This window comes from Phocoena phocoena, chromosome 4, assembly GCF_963924675.1.
Source record: "Phocoena phocoena chromosome 4, mPhoPho1.1, whole genome shotgun sequence".
Lineage (NCBI taxonomy): Eukaryota > Metazoa > Chordata > Mammalia > Artiodactyla > Phocoenidae > Phocoena > Phocoena phocoena.
This window is the reverse complement of record NC_089222.1, coordinates 25,534,719-25,549,154: the sequence shown is the minus strand read 5'-3', so window position 1 is coordinate 25,549,154 and position 14,436 is coordinate 25,534,719. Positions and strand designations below refer to the sequence as shown.

Genomic DNA, 14,436 nt, shown 5'->3' with positions numbered 1-14,436 from the left:
CCTGACAACCAGAAGGCCACGAAAAGCCAAGACCCACTCCATGTGAGGGTCAGCAGCGTTCTTCTCCAGAACTGTCTTCTCTCGAAACAATGAGCCAGATGTAACCTCCCATGTGGCGCAAATGGATTTAACTGCGTCTGATAGGCAGCAGATTCCTGGAAATCTGTGATCCCATCCTGTGCCCAAAGGGAAAAATTTTAAGGTCAGAGTAGTAGGAGGAGAAGCAGTGGTGGTAAGAGTGAAAGTAATACTATTGTCATCATTGTTATTATTGTACTGTACAGCTCGTAGATATTGTACCTCCACATCCACAGTTCTTCTTCAAGAGACAGGATGCCATTCTGCTCCGCATCATTTAGACCAGTGGTTTTCAGGGAGCTCTTAATATGCAGATTGCTAGGCCCCCACCTAAGGGGGTCAGGGTCAAGGGCCTGGAAATCTGCATTTTAAGAAGCAACAATGATTCTGACGCAGATGAGCAGGTGACCACACTTGGAAAAAACCCAGGTTTAGACTTTCTTTTGTATTTAGATCCAAGGCTGTGGATCAGATGAACTCTCAGGTTTCCTCCAGCTTCATGATTCCAATATTTCCCCCTGTTTATCTCCTGTCCACTTGCCCTACTTACACTGGCTGCTTTGGTATCCTACAACTGTCTTCTTTCCTTTAACCTTTCAACAAACCCCACTGCCCTTTCTCTGTCCCTGGATTGTCTATCTGGAACCGAGAAGCCCAACAGAATTAACATTCGATAGTTAGATCCTATAGATATCGCTGATAAAACCAACTCCCGGTACAAATAAGATAGCAAGCACATCATTTTATTGGCCTTTAGTCGGCCCTTGTCCTTAATACTTAATCACCAGAGTTTCCTAGCTCAGGACTTCTAGGGGAACATGGATGCATTTCAAGGCATCTGGGAACTCTCTGAAATGTCACATGAAATTTTACGCAAATGATGAGCACACAGGCACTCTTTCAGAGATGCCAGTCCAAGGCCAGGGAAGGTTGGGAATCATGGCTCCAGGTACCATCAGCTCATCTGGCTGTGACATAGGAAGTCCATATTAATAAATCTAAGCTATATTGGTTGAATTATGGACAGTCCCCAGTTAGCTTAGGCAATTCAGACAGAGCACAATTTACAAATCTAGCTAGACCACATCCCCATTCATTAGTAATGTGCTAGATACTAATCACCAAAGATAGAAGATCAAATAAAATTCAGTCCTGGAGGATTCTGGGAAGATGGCAGTGGCATCATCAGCAGTCTCTCAATCTCTCCAAATCCCTACATAAAAATAGGCAGAACACAGCTTCCCTGGTGGTGCAGTAGTTGAGAGTCCACCTGCCGATGCAGGTGACATGGGTTCGTGCCCTGGTCCAGGAAGATCCCACGTGCTGCAGAGCGGCTGGGCCCGTGAGCCATGACCGCTGAGCCTGCGCGTCCGGAGCCTGTGCTCCGCAACGGGAGAGGCCACAACAGTGAGAGAGAGGCCCGCGTACTGCAAAATAAATAAATAAATAAATAGGCGGAACAATTTAAAAAAGTAAGTAAAAAAAATTTTAAGTTTAAAAAAAAAATAGGCAGAACAATTAGGTAACAAAACCAAAATCCATGGACACATTTACAGCAAAACTAGGGGCAAGTTTTCTCACAAACTCCAAATTAAAAGTGAGGGGAAACAAACTACCAATAGTACAAGTGTCCATTCAGGAGGAAAAAGGAAGCAATAGGGTAACATCTGAGGTAACATCTGAAATCAGGAGAACTGAATGGCCAATAGTATTTCCTGGAAAGTGTAGTTGGACCAATTTGATAAACATCCCTAAACCTGGTGTTGGGGCAGGGAGTGGGGGATGTAGTTTTCTCTAAGAGGAATAAGTGGAAGGTCCCAGGAAGAAGGACTGAATGGGCTGTCGAGACCCCTGAGAGCTCTCAAAATTGTACACGAGTGATGAGCACACGGACATTTTTTCAGAAGTCTCCCTTCAAGGTCAGGGCCCTACACTCAGGAGAAATGGCCTTGGAGTGGAGTTAAAATTGAGCTGCATAGAGACAATAGTGATAAAGGAAAGACAAGGTCCAGATCAGTTGGGGGTGGGGGGAAGTGCGGTGGGACAGGAAACAGGGCAGGAAATCTCAGAATGCAAGCCACCATGTTTACCACTATATAAAAACAACAGAAGAGGGAACCCTGTGAAGTCAGAAGAGCTTTCCTGAACCCTACCTTATTCTATAACTTTAGGAAAACTAATTTTACATAAGAACGAACAACAGAAAAGAAGTCAAATCCCATAGAGACTTATTATAAGGAAAAAAAACAAATAAGAGGATGAGGAGCAGAATAACATCTCTACAAATAATGAAAACATGCCAGAAAGATGTGCCCATAAATAAATCAAAACTATAACATGCTATATTAAAGCAAGTTAAAAGACCTTTAAAAAATGATACAAGCTATGAAAGAACGAAATAAATCAGAATTAGAAAAAAGCTTTGGAAACAATTTAAAATTTTTTAAAAATTATTTCAGAAATGAATAGTAAATTCGAAAGACTACAAAAGCAAATAAACACAATGGATAATACCTTAAGAGAAAATGCAAGTGAAAAGAAAGAGAAGTTTTTAAGTCAAAAATAAATGAAGAAAAAGATTAAAAAGATTCAAGAGAAAGTGACAAATATTGAAGATAGGCACAGGAAATTGAACATCTAGAAAACAGGAATCCCTGGAAAAAGAGCAAAGCAAGGAAACAGAACAAGTCCTAACTCAAGAGAACTTCCCTGAAATACAACACACACATTTAACACATTGGGAACTACACATTGAAAGAGCACACCATGTACCTGAGACTATCAACTAGGAACAGCAAACATCAGAAAAAAATTAGTGAAATTAATGAAAAAATTTAAAAAGTCCTTCAGACATTTAGAGAAAAAAAATGTGATTTATAAGGGAGAGAAAATTATATTTTCATTAGACTTTTCAGGAGCAACTTCTTATGTTAAAAGAAAATAGAAACATATTTAAGTGATCAAATAAAGAAAGTATAAGCCCACAATTTTATTTCCAGAAAAACAGTTTCAATATATAAAGGGCACTAACTCTCATCAATATTCGAGAACTCAGCGAATGTTTCCATGAGTCCTTCCTAAGGAATCTACTAAAGAACAAGCTTCAAAGAATCAAAATGACTAGAAAGACATTGACATAAGGCCTGAAGGTGAACATTAAATGTACAGTTACCTGTAGTGCTAAGATTACATGAGGGCTGAGAGAGCGTATAGAATGTAATGGTTATATATTCTGACAATGTAAATATAGTACAACTAGGAATAGTTCTACTACAGATTTTCTTTTTTTAATGAGAAGTTAGAATGGAGGAAGGATAAGCAAACATTTTTAATATATGATGTAATTATTACAGTGGTAGTATATTATGATTATGAGACTACTGTAAGTATAATACTATGGATAAAACAAATGAGTCATTGTGGGGTATTCTAATTCTATCATCCCCTATGTCTTTGAGAATCAGAAGTTCTTGAACTTGAATTGGAAGTATCCATAGGAACTCATGAGATATATAATCAGTGGTGTGGTGAAGCTGGTTTACAAGAACTGGTAAGAACAGATTGTACACATTTGTCCCAACTCCACATTTAATGACTCCATGTTGGTATATTGGAATCAGCCATAATGGGAGTATTTACACCATGAAAATTAGGAAATGCTACAAATCTGCCCTTTTTTTACGAGAGTCAGTTGTTATACATTTGCCAGCACCCCATTTTATATTGCAATCTTTGGTATCCAGGTTGTGCTGTTAAAGTACCCTTTCTCACTGGAAAAAAAAACCCAGAGAAGTTTGGAGAAATAGCCTCTTTGAGGTCTGAAACAGAAATGTATAAGATGAACCTACAACTTGCCATGCAGATGACAAGGAAGCTATCAAAGATGCTGGCATCATGTCAATAGGACTCAGAAGCCGATCTGAAGATTCCCATTGACCAAAGAGCTTCAGTTTGAGCTTCAACAGTGATAAAAATTGCAATCAAATTCATTTAAATTCAGCATTACTTTATGGTGATATTTAAACAAAGAGTCAGTCATTTTCAGAGGGTCATAACCAATCATTATCTGGAAAACTAGTAAATAGAGGGAATAAATCAAACATTTATCTTGCCTTTCCTGTATTGACTATTCCACTGAATATCCCAATAGGACAAATGAAAAGTGTCTCTTTATAAAAGTATTCTACCTAATAAAATAATAAAAAGATAAAATTAGAATTTCACTGTTTGCACACCCCAGTGAGCAAATAGATATAGTTATTACACATCAGTGGCTGCTAAAATCACACAAAGAGAGACAACCAGATATGATGTGCCTTCTTTAGTCTTGCAGAAGGGGTAGAATAAAGCCTGAATCTGATCCAGTCTCTGGATCCAGCTGGCCATTTGCAGGAGATACGAAGGGCAGAGGAACATGCTGGGATGCACATGAGTTTGCAATCAGCAATTCAGACCATGGGAAACTCCACAGGTCCAATGGCCCAGGTTCTTCAGCAAATAAATTATAAAGAAAAGGGTGGAAGAGGAATCTATAGATTAAAAGATGTAACACATTTTTAAAAATAGGCAAGACCAAACTGTAGTGTGCCAGAATGTACATTTAAGTGACAAAACTGTAATTAAAAACTCAAGGAAGTGACTCGTATAAAAATCAGGATAGTAGTTACTTTTGGAGAGAGGAAGAAGTTTTGATTAGGATGAGACACCTGAAAAGGGCTTCAAGGGTAGGCGACATAGTTCTGTTTCCTGGAATCTGGAAGGTTTCCATGCCTTATAATGATCCATTAAGATACACATTAGATTTATGATGTTTGATGTATCACTTTTTCATTTTACAATAAAAAGATTTTATTTTATAAGCTCCCTCAAGGAGCTTAGAGTCTAAAGAGGAAGATGGAGATGTAAACAATCAGCTTTAAGACAATGTGATAAATGCTGTCAGGCAGGTATGTATTATACACGTTGCTCCGGATCCGCCATGGAGCTGAAGCAGTTCAGCGTGGCAGATCTGAGATGGCTATTGGGAGGAAAGGACAAACCAGCCTGGCCTTGAAGGGAAAGCCATTCTCCAAACAGACATGTGAGTAGCAGAGCTCAGAGATCAGGCTGAAGGGGTTTGCAGTCACTCCTTGCTATCTTATCCCAGGCAGTTCTGCTTACCCCTCAGGGTGTTTATTCGGGCTTCCTTTCTGCCCTAGCACTTGTCTAGGGCAATTTCCTTTAAAATGGTAAAGGTTAGGATTGTCAACCAAAGGAATACATGTTCACCCTTGTATGTGAATAGTGGGTTTCTGCCTTTTCCTTGTTTTTATTTTTTTCTTTTTTTTTTAAATTGGAGTATAATTGCTTTACCATGTTGTATTAGTTTCTGCTGTAGAACGAAGTGAATCAGCTATATGTATATATATATATATATATATATATATATATATATATATATCCCCTCCCTGTTGAGTCTCCCTGCCACCTCCCCATCCCACCCTTCTAGGTCATCACAGAGCACCAAGCTGAGCTCCCTGTGCTATACAACAGCTTCCCACTAGCTATCTATTTTACAAATGGTAGTGTATATATGTCAGGTCTACTCTCTCACTTTGTCCCACCCTCCCCTTTCCTCCCATGTCCACAAGTCCGTTCTGTACATCTGCGTCTCTTTTCTGGCCTGCAAATATGTTCATCAGTACTATTTTTCTAGATTCCATATATATGCGTTAATATACAATATTTGTTTTTCTCTTTCTGACTTACTTCACTCTGTATAACAGACTCTAGATTCTTCCACATCACTACAAATGATGCAATTTCATACTTTTTTATGGCTGAGTAATATTCCATTGTATATTCTTGATAGCTTGTTCTTGAAATAGAGTGGCTGCTGCAAAGACAGGACCACACCTCTACGTTCTCTGTGTGTGCCAGTGCAGAATGGGAAGTCCTCCCTCAAGGTAGAGAGAACAGAGTGATAAAACAGCTTAAAGAAGAGGGCTTTTGGTTGGACTCTTAAAGTCTTCCTCCAACCTGAACCCCAAATACACCTCAGCAAAATTTTTCATCACATACTTAAGCAAGATGGCAAGACAGTGTGTCAAATTACAGAATCCAACATATCCTAAGGAAGAAGGAGAACACACTCAATTCAATTTATTAGCCCACATTTCCTGTGAAATAAAGCATAAAGGGTGTGATTTGTATATTGGAATCAAAGAATGATGGGGTGTGTACAATTTGGGGCTATCCTCTACTTGTTCTGTTCATGGATGCTGAGTAAATACCAGCGTGAGGACTCAGCAAGTCCATAGCAAATGGGACCTGGTTTCCTGCAGTAACATATGGGCTTGGAGGGCAAGGTCAGCTCCCACTCTGGGATGCACTTACCCTTCCCTACTCACCTGCCATTGATCCCTGACCATCTCTGGTAGCAAGTCAGCCCTGGAAGTTAAATGCGCTCTGGAAAGGGAGGTAAAGATAGTTTAGAAGAGAATCGAAAAGCCATCTGATTACACATTTCTTGATCTTTAAAATGGGGCTATAATACCTACCTACAGTTGTAAAGAGAAAATAAGGTATAGAGAAATGTCTTATAAATAAAAAGATGCAGGGTGTATTCCTAAAAAGATAAGTGTGCTTTCCTTCTCTACACACCTCTGAATTAACAAGAATTTTTTCCTGATAACAAGACCATTTATCAAGCTTATACATACAAACACATGCAAATGCTCCCAATAGGCACAAAGTCTTCCTACACAAGCCAAGATGCGATGCTTCATTATTCCACTCTCAGGTGTAACATCATCAAGACTGTATCTTGTTGAGCCAAGTTGCTGACCCATCCCCCAGGGACAAGTTGAAACAATTGGCTTTAGTCAGGTCTGGGTTCTGGGCAAAATGGGCTTATCTTATACCTATGCTCACCCTAAAAATGTTGGCTTTATGGACATAAGAGGCCATGTTCTTTTTCTTCCTATTTAAGATCTAAATCTCATATGGAGGGCAATACTCTGGAGAGAGACCACTGTGTTCCATACTTGCCTGATCATCAGTTGCCTGGGCCATTGAAAATTCAGAGTCCCAGGCAACTTCCCAGACCTGCCAAATCAAAATCTCCAGGGCAAGACTTGGACATCTGAATTTTTAACAAATGCCAAGATGGTCTTCACGATGAGGCATGTTTAGAGAAAGCCAAGATAGAACATAGCTCTTCAGGGTTCTGAAATCAATGACTTTTCAAGAAGTCCAGAAACAGGGGCATGTTAGTCTTCTCAGGCTGCCATAACAAAATACCATAAAATGCTGCCTTAAACAACAGAAACTTATTTTATCACAGTTCTGGGGACTGGAAATCTGAGCTTAGGGTGCCAGCACGGTCAGGTTCTGGTGAGAACTCTCTTCCAGGCTTGCAAACAGGCACCACCTCACTGTGTGTTCACATGACCCCTTTGTGGGCATGTGGAGAGAGAGAGAGCAAACTCTCTGGATTCTCTTCTTATAAGGACACTAATCCCCTCAGGAAGGCCCCAGCCTCATGATCTCATCTAACCCTAATTACCTCCCAAAGGTGCCATCTCCAAATACCATCACAGTGGGGGTCAGGGCTTCAACATGTGAATTTTGGGAGAACACAAACATTCAGTCCATAGTACAGGGCAATGGGGCTTACTCCCTTCCAAGGGGAAGATGTTTTTTGTGGAGCTGGATCTTTGCTTGGGGTTCTGCATCTGACCGATCTATGTAGGACCGTGTTATGAGAGGCATAGGCAGGAGCAAGCTGTGCACCCATTGGTTTTGGCAACTTACAAGGGACAAAACATGAGGACTTAGAATAATCAAAACAGAAACTAACAAAAGAGAGAAATCAATGTCACCACTATTTTGGATGTTGGTTCAGTTAAGCACTAAATTTAGCTCTGGACCTGCTGATAGCAGATGCATTTTCTCCTTTGGCCTGAGTTAATTGTCTTTCCTATTTCACACATGTTAAATTCCAGGTAGAGTTCCAGATTTTACTTACATCTCCTGAAACAGACTGCTCTTCCCAAACTTATGCCCTTTAAAGATGAGAAAAGTCATTGTTTTTTTCCCCCCCCCCAGAGCTTAACATTTCATCTCAATGCATTTTGAGCTTATTAGAAAAGCAAAGCTAGCTGTACCAGAAATACCCAATGGGGAATCTCTCTGTCTCCGAACATATACTAGAACCTGATAAGAAAAATAACACATTTTGCAAAATCGGCAGTTGGGTTTTCCAGTAGATCAAAAGAGTTTTTTTACTTTTTAATAATTCAGGTAATCCTGGAGATCCAGCCACTTTCCAGATACTGCTCAGCAATGATGAACTCAGAAAGTCACCGAGTCCCCAATTCCAAATAAGTTATCCAATTAGATGAGACTTGTTACTCAGTGTCTCTATACCAGCAGGAAGGTGCCCAATGTGGTGGAAATGTCTGGGGTCTCGGGCCCAGCTCTGCCAATAACTAACTGGCTGTGTTCCACTGAGCTATTCTTTTACTCTCTTTGAGCCTGTTTTCATCATTAATTCAACAACTATTTCTTGAACATCTAAAATGTGCCGAGCATTGTATCCAGCTGAAGGGGACAGCCCTGCCCTCAAGGAGACCACCGTCTAGAGACAAGGGAGCTTTCCATTCTGTAATGTAATTGTTAATTTCCTTGTGTGGGTACTTCAGTAGTTTAGCGCATAACATAAAAATGTGTGAGTATATGAAGGAACAAGTGAATGATTGAATGAGTGAAGCACAAAGTTGTTTTCTAACCACTTTATTTTATGCCGTTACCACATGGTCCCCTTTCTCTAATAACCTAGGCCCAAGAGATCCATCTCTGACTTGACCTTCCTTAGGCTTTTATCCTCAGGAAATCCTCATTTGTTGGCTGTAATCTGCTCCCTTCATTCTTCCCTTGACACAGTTACCCAGAATCCACCTCCATCACTCATAATACCACTGAATATTTTCCTAAACTATAAATTCAACAAACATCCACTGAGCACATTATATATGGCAAGCATTGGGCAAACCAAGACGTTGGAGAACGTAGACTCTGGTCCACATCTGCCGTGTCTGCGGATGGTGCTAACGTGTTCCGTTCACTTTTGCCATGCGGTGTATGTGTCCTTCCTTTGACTTGCCGCTACTGAGACTCCAGCACAGCCAGAATGGCATCATGAGTTTCCTAGAAGAGTCTTATGTCAGCAAATTCTCCCACCTCTCACCTACTACCTGACGCCAGCCCCCCAATACAACAATCTTTAACCCAAATAGCTATTTTTGGTGTAGGAGCAGCTCAAATCTTCCAACCACTGACTAGCCTGTGACTCCCAATGCCACAGCAAATGCCAGGAGTGCCACTCTCTCACCTCTACCCTCATATCATTTCCTCTCTGTTATTTGCACAATAATTGACACACCACTGTCTCCAGAAAGTATTGCTTAGAAAATAATGTTTTTAAATAAAATAGCATTTGAACGGCATGTGAAAGCGTAACACCTCTTTTCTGTGTTATTTCAGTTAATATCCATGGCAATGCTTGAGGCTCACAGGGGTCAATCACTAGACCACAGGTCATAGAGTCGGTGAAGGGGCAGAGCTGGCAACTGTGCCCAAGTCTTCTGAGTCGAAAATCCCAGAGTTTGTCCAGAGGGGCCAGATGGTAGCCCATTTTGTCCAGGCCTCACAGTCACAGAAAGCTACAAAGGAAGTCATTAAGTGTTAGCTCCAATAAAAAGACACATAAAGTTGAAGAGATACCTCATCAGGATGAAAAGAAGAAAATGTGCCTTGTGCAAGGAAGGTTAAATTTGTGTTTTCCTTTTGTAACATGATTTTGGCATTGTGATTTCTCATTATACTGAGAACCTCAAACAATGGAAGTTGCCCAGGCCTCTCTTAAACAACAGACCTCATTTTTATTTACACAACATTGCTAAAAGTGTTGCTTACTGGCTGTTACTTTTCCATCTGGAAATAAAATTGGCTGGATTTTTTTTGATTTATACTTCAGTTGTATAATATATATATATATATATATATATATATATCGTCCACCTCACCTCCCTAAAAAAAAAAAAAAATTTTCCCTGACCTATGCACACCATAAAACCTAGTAAGACCACATGCCCCCTGCCTGAGAGGGTCCTCAGCTCACCAGCAGGGGTGCTGTCTGCAAGCTTTTCTCTCTAGAGAACCAGCTGGTCACATGCACGATTCTGCTCTGATAAATTACCTTTCACTAGGGGATGACAGTGGTGGATTCAAATAGCAAAGGGAGCCTCCGGATTATTTAAAATCATCATATCTCTAGGCTTCAATTCTTTCATCCATAAAATGAAGGTAATAACACTCTGTAATAAAAATTAATGGCAAATCATCAAGGGCTTTCCAGAGTTGTAGATAGACTTACAAGATGTTGCAGAGAATGCCAGGCTCTGAGCTTTAATATCTTCCCGGTCCTTAACTGAGCACAACAGCTGCTCATCTGAAAAGAGTCATCAAGTTTTCTATTCGCAGTTGCAATTACAGACCCTCTTAAGCATCTTTTCAGTTGCTCTCCTCACATCATAACTAGGCTGTGTTCCTGAGCCTCACCTGCTTTGTACCCACTGTGGTGGTGAGTGATTTGAAGCCAGAGGCAACCAGATTCCTGGCCCATGTGGGCTGCATCCTCCCTCTGTCCCACATGCTCAGAGCATCCCAGGCATGACAGAATGTTGTCACCGTCCAGCGGTGGATGGGCTCCAGTAGAGCCATTGCCTAGATTACCTCTCGTCTTCAGTGCCTGGGGGTGACTGTACATCCTCACAAGCTGATGGTAACTGCCTTCCATTTTGTTTTCCCTTTCCCTATTTATTAGAGCATTTCAGAAAGTTGATGAGGTGACCTATTCTCCAGAAGAGGAAATAATACAAAGCTTAAAAGCTGTTTCTGATAGAATGGTGAAATAATTTCACTACTTTTCTTGGAGGAAAATAAATAAATAAATAAGGCAACCTGAGGCAGCCTCTAGGGATTTCATTATTGCTAGTTTGGAGGGAAACATAACGACTTTAGATGAACAGGTTTTAACTTGTTAGAGCACTTTGGGATGAAGAGAGGGGGAAAGACAGGTGCTAGACAGTAGAATAAACCCGGCTCCAGCTTATTTACATTATTTCGTATGGAGATGCATTGATGTATGAAGTATAAACTGACTGTGTTGAATAGTGAAAATATTTTGGTAAACAATCTCTGTTCACTACCCAGTTCTAGAATGAGTGAACGTTTTATGAAATACCTCTCGCTTCTTTGTGACAATTACCTCTGGTTTAAGATGTGTGTGCGGTTTTAGGTAAACACAGTCTCGTATGCTGCTCTCAAAGTCATTCAGGTCGAGGCGCCATTTCTCCATCATTAAAGACCACGAGGAGGGCTGGGAACGTGTGTGGAGCAAAGAATGTAACTAGCCATTTTTGCGGGCCAAATTACCTCCTAAATGAGGGAGTAGGCGATTTAAATGTAAAAATAACTGTCGCTTTCGCGGCATGCAAATGTTTGTGCTGTGTAAGAAACTAAATCCTGGCTTCCTCTTGGCAAGTATTCCCTAACAGGCCTCGCAGATATCTGAAACCAATTTTAACCCACTCTGGTCCTCCGCTGACCACAACATTACCTGAATGGTGCGGCCCAATTTCCAGACTCCTCACCAGTCCTCAGGCCTATGGGGTGAGTACATATCCCAAGAGGGACAGGCATGGTGAATACTGATGAGCCCGGGAACCTCAGAGCTATTTCTTCCCAGCATGAGGAGGAAGCGTTTTTAAAATTCACGGCACCGAGAATCATCTCTCTTCTCTTTTCAGTTGTTGCTAATGTGGGCTCATTCTTCTTTTTAAAAATGCAATTTTTTTTATTGTGACCAATATTTTTAACCATAAGATGAATTTAGAAAATAGAAAAGAAGGAATGTGCCCTCACAAAGTGCTGTGTTTTGAGATTGAGAATATCAGGCCTGTGCTTTATAGCTCAAGGGGGTGGAATCAAAAATGCTGAGAAGCAATTAGAATCCTTATCAGTAAATCAGAGTGTCAGGGATTGGCAAGGAGTAGAATCTTGGAGTTTGTGGCACCCTTGGAGGTTGTCCAGCTGGCTGACCCCTTGTCTAAACAGAGAAAAAGGCGACTCGGATCTCAGACGTGCTCAGGACACCACAGCCTGAGCCAGTGGTTCTCAAAGTGTGTCCTCAGACCGGCAGCCTCAGCATCACTTGGAAACTTGTTAGAACTGCAAATTCTCAGGCCCTACATCAGAACTCTGGTCTCAGGGGCCCAGCATCTGTGCTTCAACAAGTGATTCCAAGACAGGCCAAAGTTGGAAACCACTGAGCTGAGGTCACCTAGCCAGGGTTCATTCTACAGGTAATTTCGTGTGGTCTTCCAAAAACCAATGGAAGAAGAGTTGAGATTTTAATTCCTTTCTTTAAGGGAAGCTCTGTCTGAGGAAAACTTTAGTGGCTGGATCTAGTTCATTTCCACCATTATCTGCTATGGTAACTTCCAACCCTTTTTAGCCCTGTGACACCCATCCCAAGAAACATGCTGTGAGGATATACTTTTTAGAGAAAATATAACAGACATTGAGTTTTAAGAATTTTGTGATAGGCAGGGGTGTTACAAAACCTACATTGAGAATCATTCCGTACTCTGAGGTCACTGGATTCTGCAAACTCCTAACTCCTCTCACCCAGATTAGGTATCCATTCAAAAAAATCCACTGCATTTTATTTTAACTTCCTTATCCACAGAGGTGCTCAATTAGCACATGTTCTCTTACCCACAGGGAGGGAAAACGTGACATCTGCCATACCAGCAACTTCAGCCGAGACAAGACAGGGCAGTTAAAAAAGGAAAACAAACATCCTAGTTTCTAACACTGTAGGACTGCTATTGTTTTCTGCTTTTATCAGGAAGTGACCTCTCTTTCTTTCCAAAACCAGGAACAGCTCAAAGAGGATGATGTAGAATGTATTGTAAACCAGGATGAACTGGCCATGAATTACCAGGAGCAAGCGACCTCACCCTGCAGCCCTCCTGCAAGGCCGGGTCTGGACCAGAAAGCTTCACCCCAGACTCCAAGCAAGGAAAACATTTATGAGGGGGACCTTGGCCTAGGAGGCTATGGACTCAAGCTTGAGCAAACTCCGGGTCAGTCCCAGCTGAATTAATGGGCGTGAACAGCACCGAGGTAATCACAGGTAATGCAGGGATCACTGAGGATCAAGCCAAGCCGATGAGGCTGCGTGGAGGAGAGGCTGGAAAATGTATGAAGAGCATAAATTGGAGAGATTCAAAACCTTATCGCGTGTATCCTCTGGTGCCTGCAGAAATGAGAATTTATTATCATCCCTCTATATTACGCAACTGCATTTAAGTTTTTGATGGAGCCATTTTTATTAATGAATTGGGTGGGGTGGGAAGGGTGCAGAGGGGAGGGAGGGAGGAGTCTAGCTGCTGGGAGGATGAAACAGATGTGCTATGTCTGCAGGGTGTTTCTTTTCTGTGTGCAGCTCTCTGGGCCCTTCACTCAGATTTGGGATTCTATTCCCTTCATTAAGGAGAGTTTAAAATTCAGAAAAAGAGGGCTTCCCTGGTGGCGCAGTGGTTGAGAGTCTGCCTGCCGATGCAGGGGACACGGGTTCATGCCCCGGTCTGGGAAGATCCCACATGCCGCGGAGCGGCTGGGCCCGTGAGCCATGGCCGCTGAGCCTGCGCGTCCGGAGCCTGTACTCCGCAACGGGAGAGGCCACAACAGTGAGAGGCCCGCGTACCACAAAAAAAAAAAAAAAAAATTCAGAAAAAGAGTTTCTGAGCTTAAATGTGTGTCTCCTAAGCGGGAGTGAATGCCCAGTTCTTCAGGAAGTGAGATGTTTTATATGTTTAGAACCTAGGCTCCCACTCGCTCCAAATGACCCACGGATATTTGCCCACATAAGTGCTTGCTTGATACCACTGTTGACGGCCTCACAGAGCCCACGCCGCCTGGGGACCCGCGGTTCTCCGCATTCACTTCAAGTTGCTCCTCCCGTTGCTTGAAGCTGTGGGTGACAGCTTTGTTGTACTCTGCACTAAATGCAGTACCACTCTTCACCTTGGTAGGACCCCTTCCAGGGACAGCGGGGTCCTCTCCTCCATACCATGTTTCAGCCTTCCTGTCCTCACTTGCATCTGAGTCACTTCCTGGCTCCATGGCAGGTCCCTCTGTCTGCTGAGGGATGAGATTCCTTAGCACAGGTTCCTCTCCACGCAGCAGGATTCGGGACAGGGACCCTGACCTGTCCTCCCATTCCAACTCTCACAGCTCAACAGCAGT

General features: G+C 41.9%; 1 protein-coding gene across 1 annotated transcript in view; it reads left to right on the top strand.

Moving 5' to 3' along the window:
* SLC9A9 (solute carrier family 9 member A9) overlaps positions 1-13,291 on the top strand; it is a 542,439-nt gene extending 529,148 nt beyond the window's left edge. Inside the window, exons 15-16 of the mRNA XM_065876006.1 lie at positions 11,688-11,793; positions 13,064-13,291. Of these exons, the coding sequence (XP_065732078.1) occupies positions 11,688-11,793; positions 13,064-13,291 (334 nt within the window). The remainder of the gene's footprint in view (positions 1-11,687; positions 11,794-13,063) is intronic.
* Positions 13,292-14,436: the final 1,145 nt, after the last annotated feature.